Source organism: Vidua macroura, chromosome 5, assembly GCF_024509145.1.
Source record: "Vidua macroura isolate BioBank_ID:100142 chromosome 5, ASM2450914v1, whole genome shotgun sequence".
Classification (NCBI taxonomy): Eukaryota; Metazoa; Chordata; class Aves; order Passeriformes; family Viduidae; genus Vidua; species Vidua macroura.
In genome coordinates this window covers 45,600,878-45,618,442 of record NC_071575.1, presented here as the reverse complement: position 1 = coordinate 45,618,442, position 17,565 = coordinate 45,600,878, and the positions used below count along the sequence as shown (strand labels likewise).

The 17,565-nt window shown below is 37.9% G+C and overlaps 1 protein-coding gene across 1 annotated transcript in view; it reads left to right on the top strand.

The window, feature by feature from the left end:
* CNTN1 (contactin 1) overlaps positions 1-17,565 on the top strand; it is a 214,698-nt gene that overhangs the window by 131,651 nt on the left and 65,482 nt on the right. The window contains exons 3-4 of the mRNA XM_053978026.1: positions 5,547-5,679; positions 15,643-15,772. Of these exons, the coding sequence (XP_053834001.1) occupies positions 5,565-5,679; positions 15,643-15,772 (245 nt within the window). The 5' untranslated portion in view covers positions 5,547-5,564. The remainder of the gene's footprint in view (positions 1-5,546; positions 5,680-15,642; positions 15,773-17,565) is intronic.

Sequence of the window (17,565 nt, the reverse complement as noted above, 5' to 3'; positions counted from 1 at the left end):
TTTTTTGTTTTGTGGGTTTTTTTTGTTTTGTTTTGTTTTTTTGGTTACTTGTCACCTGTAAGCAGTTAAAAAATGTTTAGTTATTGGAGGGGAAGAATTAGACTGCATGTTGCTCCAACTTTGTGCTTTTTTGTTATGTCATTGCATAATGTCTGAAATTGTAAATTCTGTTCAACAAGAGTATCTTACTTACGGGCTATCAAATTGATGTGCTTTTTAGCTGGATTTCATTCATGTGAAAGGGAGAGTGTAGCTATATTCTTTATAAAAGATGAAGTGGAAAATATTAGAAGCACGACTGTTGGTGATGGACTGTTTGGGCCAGTGGGCAGTACTGTGAGTGGTGGATTTGAGATTCCATTTCCACTTGAACAAATCTGTCAAAAAGAAAGATTAAAATTATAGAAATCACAAGAAAATTAAGTATTTCTACAAGCCTTTATGAAGGGAACTAAAGTCACATTTGGACTTCTAAGTGAGAGCCAGCTAACACCTAAAATCTTCTGCAGATACAGCAGTGCTGTAAGAGCAGGGCTGGCTTGGAACTTTGCTTACAGCAATCCCAGACCACTGGAATGAGACAAATCTGTGCAGTGGAAAGGAACTTGACTGTCATCACTTTTCCAGTAATAGAGAAAGCTATAAATGCTAGTGGCTAAAGTATTGGCTTCAGAAGTAAATTGGATTGTGTGTGGGTGATGGTTGAGAGGCCAGACGTATGAACACGATTCAGTGCCCTTTTTAATGGCACATTTTTACCCAGATTGTCAGAACTTGTTCATTAATTACAAAATTAATTTACAAAGGCCAAAATAGCAGAAAAGGACAAAATGTGATACAATAAATAATATGCAATGTATATAATTATATTTTTAAATGAAACATTTTATGGTATTTCTACATACTGAGCAAACTAATAAGATTTGTGAGGAGTTACTTATCATAGAAAAAATGTCAACTCTGTTAAGAAAATAAAGACGATGAGCAATTACATGCTTACAAAAACCACTGAAAGAGTCTGAAGTAAAAACAAATACAAAACACTGATTAGGCTGAAGTATTGTGTGTCTCCTAAAAGACTTTGATTATAACTTGCCACTGTGTTAATTTGCGAGTGAATTATTGCAATTATATATATTCATTTTTTGAAAAAGAGTAGAGAACCACATATTTCTTTGAGATTCTTGTATCTATTTACAGTCTAAGCTGGACAGCATCTCTACCAATTCTAAAACTTGAATGTCTATAATTATCATAATATACCAGGAAATGAGGATAATAACAAGCATCTTGATTTACCTCTTCTAGTTAACTGTACCATACCAGAGCTCCTAAACACTTTCTTCTGCCCCTTCTCTTCTCCTTTAGCACTTGGGGCTCCTGACTGGAGTGGATGTTGGGGGCTGATGCTGTAATCGCGCTGCTCCCACACTGAAAGCTTTGGCAAGTGAGGTTCAGGAAAGCTCTTCCATGGTAAATGTTGAGATTTACTGACAGAGGCAACTGGTAATTCTCATACATTTTTATCTAACTATATCTCCTTCATTTTCCCTCTCTGCCTTCTTTTCTACTGGCCCTTTTGGGCTGGTTTATTGCTTCCATCTTCCCATAGATCCTACATGTCCCACATGACATTCCTTCTCCCTGTAGTGTTGAGATCTTTTCTTTGTCTCCTCTTCACCCCTACAACATCCCCTACTGTTGCTCTGCTGTCCCTTGCTCTATCCCTAGCTCTTCTTGATTTCAAATCTGGTAGATTATGTACCTTGTTTGTACTGCCTTTGATCTTGAAAATCTTTATTCAACTGACTTCAATTACCTGCTGTTTGTAATTTCTTTTTGTGTCTACCCTATAAATGCGTTATGTCCTTGCAAAACGACGATGTCATCTGCATGTTTGGATTTAGCAGGGAGGTGATGGAAAACACTGTCTGCTTCCATAGCTCTAAAGTAGGTGTCTTTTTTTCTTTAATAAATGCCAAAGGGCACTGAAGATCTGAAGAAAGCCTCACACAATATGGCAGAAAATGTAGACATTTTCCTAAAGTGCATTTTGAGAGATTAAAGAATCCTTACAATTGGGTACTATAGAGAGACAGGTTTACCCTTGTGTCCTGGGAACACCTCTCATCCTAATGAAGCATCATGAGACACTGCAAGCCTCCAGAAGCACTCTGGTAGGTCCCTGTGTTCAAAATTAAACGTGCTTCTCATTCAGCAGCCAATACCCCAGTTTTTTCCATCTCCTTTGGGGATTGCACTCCAGACAGCTCACCAGAACTTGTATTTTTTTGAATCTAGCAAAGTCTCTATAGTGGTGACTGGCTCTTTTAGGAAACGGTAGAGTTGAAAGGCACTTAAGTGTGTTAATGAGCATTAGTTAGTAATTGAACATGGCATGGTTGCAGTTAAATGCCTTCTTGTTTTAATACATATTTTTAAAATGTCTTACTTGTTTGCTAAAGTTGTGATGCTTTGTTTGGAAGAAGGAAGTATGTCGAGGTATGTAGTCACTCTCTGCTTTTTCAGAGGAGAAAAGTGATTCGGCTGTTCATTTGTTCAGGACTGATTTTTAATTAGGCAGCAATATCCCTCTCACTCTGCAAAGAAAAAAGGTTGAGAGCTGTAGAGCAAAAGTGGATTGTGCTGCCGGAGCACTGCAGCCCACAGTGCTGCCTCCAGCACGAGTGCTGCTACCTCAGATACGCCAGAACAACTCCTTGGGCAGCTGGGTGGTAACACTGTGCACAGCTCTACCACCTGACACACACAGCAATAACCTGTGTGCTGTCTCATCTCATAGCAGCCAGTTCTGCCAAAATTCAGCAGAGCGATGTGAAACAGCTTCTCACCTGCAAGCTGAGATGAATCAGGAGGGATGGCTGTGCTATATATACAGAACCCACTCAAGCGAAATAAGTGAGAATAGGGAAAGGATTTAAATCCTGGGTGGATATTTTTGTCTCTGAATAAAATGAAGAATTTATAGCATTTACTGACACAGTTCTTATTTACTGCAATTGGAGCCATTGTTCAAAGTTTTTGGTTTTTTTTCTGAGCCAGCAAAAAGGGATTTTTAGAGAACTAGAGGACATTGTATCTTTACAAAATCGAACCTAAATTCTGCTGGAGAGAGGGAGGAGGGATCTTCCATCTCTGACTATAATGTCAGAGAGCGCAGTGCTTTTAACAATCTCCTCTATCAATACACTTGAACACAGTTATTATCATCATGAGCTGCTGTGTAATTACCGTTGTTCCCTAAAGAGTTCCTGTTTCTTCGCTATTTAATTATATGCATTATTTCAGCATAACTATGCAATTTACTCATGTCATTTGGAAACAAATGTTTCAGGCAAGGCAGTGTCATATCACGTAGATGTCACAGTCTGGGCATAGCTGCTGGAAAAGTATACAAAGTATACCAAGTCATTTCTTGATCAAACTCATCTTCTGGATGAGTCATACAGACACAGTAGTTCATACTAGTTGGTCAAGGTTAGATGCCTGAAATAGTTGTGGATGTCCTTTGTGTGACAGAATCTGAAGAAACTTCAGAGCCAACAGAAGTGGGAAGGTAAAGACGTTTAGTAAATCTTTCTCCTTGGATCCAGCTACAGTAAGCATATGTGTTGCCAATCTAAGAGCCTTTTTCTAGGGAGTATTTCTAAATAAATCTCACTTCTGCGAAATCAGTGTTTAACTCTTGTCTGTCTTTTGCTGAGCAGAGTTTTCATGTAACAGCCATAATTGTAGGGTCATATAGCTTTTAACTTTTTATTTAGGATTTATCCTGCTTTAAAAAATGGAAAAATGTGACATGCAACAACTACTGTAATTTCTGAGCCAAAAGATTTTCTTGTGATATTTCTTGTCATTTTCCTGCATTATGAGTTTATCAAAACACTCTTGAAACTCTGTTCTAAGGAAAGTTCACTATTTGAGGCATGTTCAAATGAACATCTTAGCATTATTCTGAGAAAGAGGGGACAAGTAAAAGGCCCCAGTGGCCAAGACACATTCCTAGACACCTCAGGGGGAGATGTGAGAAACATACACTGCAGCAGGCATGTCTTACAGCAGCTCAGATGAGAGGCTCTTTGTAATAAGGGCAGGATTTATCCTGACCATACTTAGGGAGTCAAGTGTATTTGTACTTGTGCTTTATAATTTAAAATTGCCCCTTTCTTGGTGTTGGAAGTGGGAAATGGGACAGTTTCAAAGCAAGATTTAAAATATGTGGATTTTGGAAATGAACAATTTAGTAAAAATTTTGACGTGGAAAGGACAAGTATCATGGTAAAAGATGCACGTCACTGTCAGAGTCATCAATTCCTGGCATGGGAGGCTGGAAAGCAGGAGCACTGAGACTACACTTTGCAAAAAATGACAATGCAATATTAGAATCATAGAATCATTTAGGTTGGAAAAGACCTCTTGAGATCATTGAGTCCAGCTTCTAACCCAGAACTGCTCAAGTCTACCACGAAATAATGTCCTTCATCTACAGGTCTTCTTTTTTTAGCATGCACCATGTTCTGGGATGCATATTACTGAAGGGTGTTTAAGATGTATAAGCATATTTTCTAATGAAATAGTAACAAAATGAACATACTGAGGGGACTGGATGATATCAGCATGTGCCTGAGATACAGTGTTCTGTCAGTGATAAGCTGGAAGCCTTGCTTTCTGTGAAGTTCTTAATGAGCGCTAGAGCAGAACCAGTCAAGAAGCAAGAACAAGGTGTGATTGATGTAAAGGATGTATTTATATATTCGTGAAGAAATCCATAAAAAAAACCTAGAGAATTGCATACTGCAAACATGATGACACGTTTCCCTGAAGAGATAGATAATAGTCTCCAGCAGAAAGAAAAAAGCTAGCAAAATATTCAGATTGGAAGTAGTAACAAATCTTACAGAAGCATCTGAAAAATAATTTATAAAATCTTAGAATATTCAAAAGAAACTGCATGCTTTTTTAGCTTGGCTTTAGTATATATACAGGCAGACCTTCTCCCATATGGAAAAGAGAAACCTTTGAAAACAACATTGCAATAATGATTATATTCAGTATTTAAAAGGAAACTAATAAAAACTATAACCACCTTTGTGAAGGATCATTAATTCTATACTAAAAGTTTAAAATAGTGATATACTAGGCAAAATGGATCTGAAAGAGATGCATGTGCTTTAGTTTCACTGTAGTCTTCTTTTTACAGACTTTGAAGTCATGAATTGAAATGTAGTATTTATTGAGATGGATGATAGAATCCAGAAGAGAAGTGTAAAAAAGGATAATCAGTTTTAACATTTACCATATTATACTATCATCAGAACACCTAAGTACTCTGAAACAGAGTGCTCTCTGAATAATAGATATAATTAATTTGATCCAGAAATTCTGATGATGCATTTATTATTCAAAAAATTCTCTCCTATATTAACTCTTAAGTATTCAGTTTAGTCATCATCTGACAGGCCAAATGTGATATGAGATAAAGCCTTATGTCAAGAGTTATTGACTCTCTTCTTTCTCTGTAACAGGCATTTTTAGTTCTCTGAATGATGGTATTGCAGTGCACAATTCCTTTTGAGATAATGGCTGAACAGAAGATAACCATTTGGTTTTTCATCTGTCATCTTATTACACCCTGTTTTGTCTACTCCCTGGCAGCAGGTAAGATGATCTCCTGTGTTAATTCCTTAAAGTAATTGTTAGTTTTATGTGTTTCAAGGATACTTAGAATGTTTGTATGGCTTTAATTTATTTGTGCTGATACAACACACTACTAAATGTGAACAATAAAACTGGCAGGAAGCATATTTATTAGAATGGCTGCCATTATAAAAAGTTTAAAAAAAGACAGATCTAGACTTTAAATTTGGCGTTGTCTAATTTGATACACAGAGTGAAATCTTTCTCTAGGTTATAAAATTATATCAATTGTCTATTGTGCACAGATGATCAACATGTTTAGAATAATGAAAACCAAAATTGTATATTATTGATACCATCTAAAATTTGTAATTTTTCCGAAGCCCACTGTAGTGGTAGTTTTTTGTAAGACAGTGGGGTAGTTCTGCATATTCTGATTTCAGTTTTTTATTAAAAACTGCAATTTTTTTTTCATGAATAGAGGTGGCACCATAAATAATTAAACATTCTGGAGTCATATTTCTAGCATCTGCATTTAGAGAAATGCTTGCAATTGAAATTTCAGTTCCATTTTAAAAGATAGAGGGAGGTCTGTGAAAAGGCAAAATTCCAGTTGTTCCAAACAACTTTGAAATTTGTAAAGCTTGTTTCTGAATTGCATGCCAATTTAAATGAATGCTGGGTTTTAGTTGCTGGGATGAATTTTTCTGTTAGCATTAACACAGCATGCACAAAATATTGACCAATATTTGAAAAGTGCAAACATTGTGTAGTAATGTTATGGTTATTTTCAAGGTAGGCTTTAAATCCTTCCCTACTTTGAGGGTCACAAAACTGCTTAATCTGGGATATCATTTCAGGCATTGCCTCAGTTTCACTACCATGACCATATTTCTCATTACCGAGTGTCATGGTTGGACACTGGCGCAATGCCAGCGTCCCCATGAAAATGCACCTTCCCTAAATAAATGCTGTGAGATGTTATCAGGAACAGAGCAGAGCAGGCCCAAGCTTAATAACAAAGGAAAAAAACTTTATTAAACTACTACTAATACAGAAAACACATAAACTAAATCCAGGATGAAGACCTTTTAAACCACCCCTCCTCCTCCCAATTTCCAAAAACACCCAGCCATGAAACATCACCCGGGATTCCTGATCAAATTACCACCCTTCAGATAATCCATACTCAGTCTATCAAGGGAGAGAGAAGTCTCTCTTGCACCACAGACCCCCCAGGAAACACAGCTGCCACCCTGTGTTTCCCTGTCACACATGGCAACCACCCGGAAAAAAATCTGCCAGTGTGACACTCTCCATTCCATGTCACAGTGCTCTCACCACCGTGCATGGACAGACTGCTCATAGGGCTCCTTTAAGGATGCTTTGCCACGGACCCAAAGATACAACAGTTCAGCTTCTCATCTTGGGACTACACTCCCCCCCATTTTCCCCTGGGGCCGAGGGGTCCAAAAACAGGACTCATCTTCTTCCCGAAGACAGAGGGTATCACCATTCCCTCTTCAGCTTTCTTCGTTTCTCGCCATTCTTGTGCTGTCGAAGCTGAAACAGGTCTCCTTGGGTCACCACTGCATCCCCCTAAAATGCAGTCTCTATTGCAGGAGATTCTAGTTCAGTCCATGGCTAACAAGAAAAGTCCAGCCAAAAGCTACTTCATCATCTCCTCCTACCTAAATATTTCTTCTTCTACCATCTCAGGTCCCGGACTATCTCTCTTCCACTACAAATCAAGGAGGAGTAATACTTTTAAAAAGCCCTCATTTCCTGGAAAGGGTTAAAAGTTCAGACTCCCTGGACGGCTGATATCTCGGTCCAGCGTTCCGCCTCCCACGCTGGACATCCCCCCCCCTTCTCCTTCTCCTCTGCCGGCAAATTTCCAGGTGCCGCCAGGCTCTCTGTCTCTTTCCCTCTTGGAGGGGGGGGGGGGGGGGCGGGCAAAGGCATCTCCACTTCTCTCCACCCTTCCGTCCAGGAGCTGGCTCGGTTCCAGGCCTTCAGCCCCTCGGCCTACCTGGACAAGGCCACGTGGCTTCCCCTCCGCCACCCAGCCGATGGCTGGGCAGGGGAGAGTCTGCACTCTCTGACGACTGGAACCAAAAGAGAGAGTTCTCCTGGGAGTTCTTGCTTTTAACCCCCTGTGTTCTCAGAGGCGTGTCCATACTTTCAGTGGTCACTCCAGGTGCCAATATCCAAACCTGACCACTGATTGGTTTGACCCAACTTCCTGGAAAAAATTCACTTCCATGTCAAACCACGACACTGAGTCAAAAAATCTGATTTATACTTGATGTAAGATCATTGCCTTTAAAAAATTAGTCCAGAGCTCACAGGATGATTTCTGGTTTAGCAGGAACATTACATTATTCTATGGTTTTGAATGGTGTTCTTTAGTCCACATCTGAGTTTGATGGAGGATTTACTGATGCCTAATAAAAATCAATACCATCAAAATATATTTGCTGTGTGTATCAAGAGTTTTTTCCTTTGTTAAGATAAGAGGCTTGCTGATAGCACCAAAATTAAAACCTTAAACTCACCACTTTAATTCAATACTGGGCTTTTCCTGAAAGAATAAAAAGTAATAATTAAAAAAAAGATTGCGAAGTGCTATCAGTAATGTTACACACGTGATTTTGGTCTGGACCTGTTGACATCAAACAAAACAATCAGCTGCAGTAGCCAAACAAGTGCTGGACACTGATTGGTGAAAAAGGTGAGTCAATCAAGAACAAATGTTCAGGTGATTTCTTGACAGGCAGGATCAAATCATTAATGTTACTCTGTATTCTGCACATCACAATTGTGCCCATTAGCCAAAAAAACCTTGGCAGCAGAATGTAGGTGCTGACAAGTTCCTGAGAATGGCATTGGAAGGTGATGTGCTGTGAGGGTAACAACTGAGTGACATAGGAAGAACAACAAAGTGGGCTATCATGACACTGTGTGCAGCATGAGTACACACTGACACTGTCATAGCAAGGCTCATTTGATCTCTCACTGGACTGTTGTTCTTGGCAGTCTTAGATACCCACAAACTAGATAGGAGCCATTGGTGTGAAGGATTGTGAATACAGAGCAGGTTCTAATAGTGCTGTTACCATTCAAACACATTTCCTAACTTATCTCCTGGTATGGAATAAATACTTGCTTGCATTTTTCATCAAAAGCCGAAGTTAAGACTTGTGACCATCTCTAAAGGTATGGCACCACCCTCCAATGTGGAAGGTTCCTAGTTTTATATAATCAGAGGGTGTTTGTTTCTTCCAGTGTACTACTGCAAGGCTGAGTAGTGAACACGCTCTCTGCTCCTGGACCTGCTCTACTTAACATAAATCATTAAATAACCTTTTGAGTGGAGTGAAAATCTGCTTCTATCATCTGGAGTTTATGGTACCCATCTAGGTTATATAAATCTGGTGTTGCATTCTTTGCTCAGCCCCACCACTTGAATCTTGCTGGAGGGTTTCTCATTTCGAATATGTTTGAGAGCTGCTGGCAGTTAGACTTAATTGTCTTGGATGTATTTCTTGGCAATGAAAATGCCATTGTATCCAGAAAATATGTATCTACAGCAACCAAGATGAAATATAACGGGTTGCTTGGAAGTGTTCTCAGTGTGGTTAAAAATTGAAAGATAGTGAAGAGAAAGAAGGAGCACAGTAGAGTGATCAAGTCAAGTTCTAGGAGGTGTTCTTTCACACAGGATGTTATCAAGGGGAATGCTGGCAGTGTCAACAGTAATGGAAGATGTGTAAACTGGGGACAGTTTTTGAGTAAAGATCATGAGTTCTCATTAAAATAGCAAGACAGACCAACTTCCAGAGTGAAGAGGCAAGGTAACTGGAAGCAGATATTGAAAGCAGAGTATTTAAGAAGATTTTTAGCACCTTTCAGCAAAACAAACTTTCTCTGGAAGTATATTTGTCTCCTTTTGCCTTCTGCGGTGCTGGATCCACAGTTCTAGGTGATTCTACTCTGTAAATTGCCTTTGGCAAGCTTGTCTATGACTTTGTAGTCTAGGCTTTTTCAATTCATGCTTCCTAAACAGACCTACTATTATATTAAATGCTCTGGACCCAGGAAAGTGATAGCTTGCAGATACATTGTTTTGAGATGTCTCACCCTATGGGTGTCCCCAAATTCAAAGATATCGGCCAAAAAACCTGAAAATATGCAGAATTCATGTATTTGACTGAGCATTGAGAGCCTTCAGACTTTAACAGCTAGATGTATTTGGGAAACAGAGAGCTAACAACCTGAAGCTGCACTGACTTGAGATGTTCAGAATTGGGCCTGAAGAGATGACAGGTGTTCTGAGACTCTAAAAACTGACGGGTTTTATTTGTTTTAAAATTGTTCTTCTTCTCACTGCAGGAAATTCTAAAAAAAAAAAAAAATTTCCAAAGTGAAATACATTTTGGTTTTAGAATTTTAGAGTTTGCTTTGGAGCAAACACCTTGATTCTTTTAGCCAGTTCTGTTTTGTGGTCATTAAATGCAGAAATTGAGAACTGTTACATTGACTGGCCATTTCTCATCAGTGGTGAATGTGCACTTACTTAACTGAAGGGAAGCAAAGATTTTATGAATTAGTGCATCAGAGGTATAGGCAGAGATCATCTTCGCAATGAGACAGGAGCAGTATTTATTTTCCAGGTAAATTAGTGCTTGAAATGTAGTCTTGCAGATATAAACTGGTGAAAAAGCCATAAATAATTCGGTCTTCCACTTACTGATAGAACAGACAGCTGTTACAAGAGTTGTTTTTCAGAGTGCACTTTGAGTAGTGCAAGGCAAATGAGAGCAGAAAATCACTCCTCAGGGAACATGTCAGTGATTGTCAGTCCACTGCCAAAAAAGTTATTTCATGCCTATTACTGGTAATATTTGACTCTTCTCCACTTCCCCCTGACATTTCTCCAATGCACTTCCAAGTTGCCTTTGACTCCCCTTTAGATTCATGTCCTGTTGCTAAGTCTGAATTTCAAACTTTTCTGTCATCCTCTACTTCCCATGTAAATCAGTGAACTCAAGTGTGTCTTCAGTTGGGATACTAATCTATCACCAAAAGAATTAAGACTGTTCTTCAGCTTTTTTTGTTCTTCCAAAAGACTAATCAAAATCTGCAAAGACCCTGTATTTTATTGTGTTTAATAAATAGTAGATTACATTTGGCTATGAAAGGAATCAATAGTGAAATGTCCCTCTGATAATATGTTTCTCATAAAATGTTCTACTTTTTACCTTGGGATTTGATAGTGCAGAGCTAGACAGTGTCTGAGTTTGGGTCAGATAATGACTTAAAAGGCAGCTTGTCACTCTAGTAAACTATTCTGAATTGTGCAAAATGAGGCAATAGTCCAGGGGTAAAAATATCAAAACCCTTCTGCTTTTTGGGTAATCAAATTTCCAAAAATCACTAGGAACTGAAATTTCAGAGAAGGCAGGGAAAGCAAGAAAGCCAGTAAAATGCAGAGGCTCTCAGTGCAAGACAGTTGTTTTGAGGAGTACATGGGGGATGCTCTTAGACAGCATGCTGAATTTCTGAGTGTGTTGCTGATATTTTATATGCACCAGGAAGGCTTGTGTGGGGAGATTGTGCAGAACAATTACTGCACTTTAGCTTCATCCCTAATTTGCTGGTCACTGGCTTTCCCATGGGGTCAACATGTTAGGCTCTTCAGTCACTTCTGAACTAACACTTAGATTTTTAAGGAAGAACCACCTAAAGATTTAAATATTGAATAGGCAAAAGGAAATATATTTAAAATATAATAATTAGTATTGGCTGACATTCCTCTTGGCAGTATGGAAAGACAAGAAAACTGTACCCTGTTAGGCACAAGTGGAGAAACTTGCTCTGCCAGGGGCTGGAGCTTTTCATACTTGAAACTTTCTGTAAAGGAGAAACTATGTCATTAACTGTGGGGCTCTTCAATATCCTAACTGGTACATAGAAAATAGAAGTAATTCTTCTGCTCCTTTGGGTCCAGAAAAATAGAGGCAGCCTTCTCAAAGACAGTCTTAATCTTTCATATAATATGAAGTTGGAGTGCTGGAGTGGTTACCTTTTCTGTTTGAGTGCTGACTGGCTCTTGGAAAATGATTTGCCTTTAGCATCTTGATGACTTATACTAATGATGTACCCCTCTCTTCTCCATCATGGTGATGCTACATTATGATTTTTTTCAACATGAACACATTACTGCTTCAGCACATAAGCTTCCCATGAATTCAAAAAAAAAAAAAAAAAAAATCAAGCCCTCAAACTTTAAATTATTCATGCTTGGGCATTTTCCAGAACAGTAGGTTCAAAAAGGCGTTTCTGAACTGGGAGCTAGAATCTACATTATTTAAAGCTTTTTATCACAACATATTACTCACATTTTCTAAAAAGAGATAATGATTTTCTTCCGAAAAAAAAGAAGTGGATGAATATACTTAATGCCTGTTTACCTTGTCTGTCTTGTCCCTGCTTGGATCTTAGAAGACCATTTCATGCTACTGCTGAGTGTCTGGCATTTGTAAATAAATAATCATAATATGTTTGGTGATCACAGTGCTCAGAAATGTGGAAGTGTCATTTTATGTTCCTGCATGCCTGATAGAGATACTTTGGCTCATTCCCAAACCATCTTATTTTTAAGCATGAGCTTCTCAGACCTGGGTGGGTCCTCATTTCTCTGACATATTGAAAACAGTACAGGATCTGCTTCTAAATATCAAATTCTGGTCTTGCAAGGCTAATGCAGAGCCTGACAACTTAGTTAAACTGATAATGAATGACTCCAAGGCTCTTACGTGCAGCATCCTTTAGCACTCAAGGTTAATCTAGCCATGCACCATGTCAACAAATCTTTGTCCCTGTCTCATGTTAAAATATGTAACTGGATACAACACTTTCAGGTAGATCAACACTCACACCCAACGACTGGCTGTCTCGGGCAGCCACTTTTGGCAATGTTAAGTGCCAGGGAAATAGATAGGTGTACAGGAAACAGAAAGAGAAGGAGAAGACTCATTAGAAAATGTCACTTGGAGAATGAATGATACGACCACCTTCCAGAGGGAAATATTCTAATATAGGATCCGTAATCTCATCAGTTGAGGAAAGATTTTCTTGGCCTTTGCATAGACTTCGTAATACATTTAGCAATATTGAAAGGTCTGAGTCTTGTTTTCAGAATTCACTGAAGAATGTCTTTTAATAGTCAGGTGATAGCTTCTGCTCCAATTTAAAATAGAAATCACAAGAAATTTACCCAAAACATAGGGCACTGTTTGAGAGGTCAGGTAATCCATCCTCTTGTCTAAAGCAGGACCCAAACATAGGAAATGTGCTCTTCATTCCATCCTCAGTTTTCCAAATATATCCATTTTCTTCTTCTTTCTCTACTTCTCTTTTTCATGTAGGCACAACTTCAGTGAGCTGATGCTTTTACTTGTACTCTTAGTCTTCCATTTGTCACTCTGCAAACTTTGTCACACAGTCATGGTACTTCACTTAAAGTGGGAACATTTCTTGCAGATCTTTTCACAACCCCTTTATCTTTTCTCCCATGTGCTGTTTCATATGACTGGTCCACGTGTGGTCTTGTGGCTGAGAATGAAAAGTTTATTGTTTGCCATACCTGAAGTTCAGTGTGCACATCTTATTCTATGCAGACACCTGAAACCAGATTCATGATAGATTGCAGCAGAAGTGCCTTTATAAAGCACATTTGATAGGTGTGAGAAGCAGGCATTAACTCAGTATAATTAATAGTGCTTTCAACATTAGAAATGCATGCCATGAAATGCCTAAGTCTTCCTTAACATCATTTGAGTCCTAAAGTGAAGAGTCAGCTGCATATGATATGGCTGATTGCTGCTGGAGACTGTTGTTATTCTGTACTCATATTTAAGAACTGGACAGAACATGCCATCAGGTTTCTGGCTTAGTCATTCCAGTCTCTGAGCAAGTATGTGAATCTTGCCTTTTCAGTCTGAAATTAGTTCTTCTTTTGGTCTAGCAATATGTAGATTTTTTATACTGTGTTGTGCTTTAAAATATGAACAAAAGCAAACCGTTGTTCAAAAGCTCTGCCTTTCTAGCTGCTCTTCTTTGCTTTTTTGAAAGAATTCTTGTTACATTAATTAGTTTTAAAAATTAATTTGCCTGACCATGTATTTCACATCATAAAAGTATCTTCTATACCTACTCCTGTCCTCAAGGGAAATGGTGACTTTTTAACCCCAGATTTGAAGTCGAAAGGGAACTTGCTTTTTATCTGCAAACAGTCTTCTAGTGCTGAAATCCAGTGTCCATCTATGAATAGGGACTTTAGAAACAATAAAAAATATATCTGCAGAAAGAGTGTTTTATGTATATGTGGTATTTTTACACTGGTATAATTCACATTCCTTAGGTATATAGAGAGACTCTTCTTTTACAGGATTCCTAAAAACTGTCTAATTTAGTCTAAAATGTTTCAGGACCAAACACAGGACTTTTAAGGGCATGAGTACAAAGTCATCTTTTGATTTAAGAACATTCATCTTTTACATTGCCAGTTTATTTACTGATCTGAGAAGATTTTTTTAAATTGCAAGACATGTAGCAAATTTTCACAGACAGCACAGATACTACTGCAAAATGTTAGGATTTTTCCATCCTTAACCATTGCTTTTGAAAATCATTTCCATCCTTAACCATTGCTTTTGAATTAAATTATTCTGCCATCTCTGAAGATCTTATTCATTAGAGCTGTGTTTGTTGTGTTTCCCTTGTATTACAAGGTTCTTGCAGTCATTTTACAAGTCTCTGGCATCTCTAGGATTTGAAGCAAGGCTCTGAACTTGAATGGAAAGTGAATCTTTTAGTGAATCATGTTTTCCTTTGTTCTCCCATGAATTTTCTTACAAGTGTCCATACTGTTTATTTGGTCTCAGTAGAGACCTGTGAGAATTAGGCAATTGTGTTGTCTCAAAATTTTATCTATATGGAGCATTCACAGCCTCCTCACAGAGTCATTCTGTACCTAGAATGCATATTTGACATTTTCAGATGAAAAAAAGCCTGTTACATCCTGGATTTACTGAGAAGAATTTTCCCAATACATTGCACCTTTGCTCTTTAGTCTTGCTTCTTGCCCCAAAGAGCAACCTTCTATGCTTGGAGGAGATAAAGGAGAAGGGAGTGCAGCAGACGTGGGCAGACCCTACCAACTTTACAACAGCATCCATAAATGAAGGATAAAGATTAAAAAAATACAGTTTGTGTTCAAACCTATTTTACATGTATTTACCTTTAAGTGCTTGACTTTCCAAAATGAAATTATTTTCAGTGTTGGACCTTTTAAAAATTGTATATTAGAGTGTAGAAACTAATACATACCTCAGCTTCAAAGGAAGGACAGGTGTGATCTGGAAACAATGTAGTTTTTGGCTTTGGTACTCAACATAAGGGTTTTTTTGTCGGATGTCGTAAAGATTGTTTCTAAGTACATAAAATCATTGGAGATGATTAGGCTATAAGATCAGGAATAACTATGGGTAGTTGTTTTGGATGTAGACCTTTTTGATCAGAATTTGTTGGTCTTTGTGAAGTAAGTTGGTCTCACTGTATTTCTAAGGGACATGTCTTCAGTTCCTAATTATCTCCACATCTGGCCTAAACAGTGACAAATAATTAATTTCATCAGAGAAGGCACAATGTAGTATTAGAAGAAATAATACTATATAATAATAATAACACTCACAAAGTGTGAGTTACTTTGGTTCTCAGAAGGCAGGAGTCAGTGAATGACAGACAGCACTTCTGTTACCTGTACTGCTCCAGTTTTGCTGAAGAACATAGAATTTAACTTCGGGTGACTCATTATTTTACCTTCACATTTTGATTCTTGAATGTATGATGCAAATTCATCTTCAGTGTGACTGCTAGTTAAAAAGTGATTAATTTGAAACTCTATTCTGTTTTCAGAGGAAGGAAACAAAGGTTATGGACCCGTTTTTGAGGAGCAACCTATTGATACTATCTATCCAGAAGAATCTTCAGATGGACAAGTTTCAATGAACTGCAGAGCTCGAGCAGTTCCTTTTCCAACTTACAGGTAATATCTCCTATTTTGATTTTCAAATCTTGCATGTTTTATTCAGCATCTATTTCAGATTGTTTTTGACTGTTGTAAAAGGTTGGAGCAAAGTCTACAAGGTGGGAAAAAATGCAGAGATATCCAATTTTTGAGTAAGACTCAACCTTGATTCGATTTGCCAAAATGTCTAATCAGCATTAAAACCAGTATATTGTGTTAAATATTTTCAGATTTTGAAAGAAATACTGATCCATATATAAATTAAAAAAAAAAAGAAAAAAGTGACCTTTAAAAAAAATTGAGAGACTATCTTTCCAGCTTAGGCCGAGGTTGGTGGACATTTGAGTCTTTAGATTTTTTTGATTCAGAATGGCTTTTTTTATTCTATTTTGCTTTGAAAGGAGAAGTACTGATTGTTGAACCTGGATATTCTACATCCTTTGTTCGTTTTGCATCCTCTTTGTTGCAGGGCAGTGATCAAGAATGTGTCAGCTATGCTACTGAAGACGTGAAGAACTTCATTCTGAAAAAACATTTCAGCTAGTTTTAATACGGATTCCCACCTGACTTCTTTCACAATAATTATATTATTGTAGAAAGCAATGTTTTGTCGTGCATTCATATGAGTGTGTCAGCCATCATCTGCTCATAGTGTGAAGTAGTCACATAGTCACAGTATTAAGACTGTGACTAAATTACAAGCTGATCAGGCAGAAAACTGCTGTCATTGTACTAAAGCCAGACACAATATCTTGCCAGCAAAAGAGATCCATTTCAGTAAATTACCCTATGACCTTCCCCCAGTACTCACTTATGTGTGTTCCCAGACTGGTTTCTAGAACAGAAAAACCAATCAAATCTGCTAGCTATTATTTTAAATCTGTTACAGTGTTGTGGTGAACTCAGGTATTCCTCCATCAAAACAGCTTACTTCATCTTCATTGCCAGTTTTAAAAATATGCTAACAGGTTATCTACCTGTACAGAACCACCATTTGAATATGACATTTTGTTGCACTTACTTCCTCTTGCCATGCTTGGAAAGTGTGGAGAGATTACATATGCTAAGATCTGATACCCTTTGCTGTACTTGCCCATCTCTTCCAGATGGTCCAGAAACTTCCCCCAACCCTGTCTGCAATACAGTAAACACACCATTTATAGATTATTACAGGTTCTAAATAAATTTTGGCATTCTTCTTTATCTATTGTGGGCTGTGCAAAATCTGAACTAGCAAAAAGAATCTGAACTAGCTCAAAGAATTGTATTGCACCTCCAGAACTTCTCTGTCTAGGAGCAAATCTGACAATTAGCACTGATAGGTGGTGAGATGATGATTGCAGTACAGAATAAGGCCACTTTTCTTATTTCCTGATACATTATTTTTAGTATACCTCAATATGTTATCTTCATCTCAGCCCTCTACCAGTTATTGAGTCAAAATTCTTCTATCTCAGAGGTAAATAAGTCCTTCCTGCCATTTTCATCGCAGGATGAGCTGTCCTCAGGACATTTTGTACCTAGATATTTCTGAACAGAGGATATATTTATTTTTTCTAACACTGACACATTGTATGTCTCACAGGACTGAAGTGATACCTCTAGAACTCCATAAGATGAAAATGCTATTTGCTGCATCTTTAAAATTCTTCTATTTCATTAGATTTTTTAATTTTTTTTTTGTTTCATTCTATGACAATATCAAGTTCCACTTCCAGATGGGAACTCTGCATATTTTGGTGCATCTTCAATAGTGAATGAACAGGTGGTGTGTGTATTATCATTGTCAAATACTAATGGCTATCTTACCT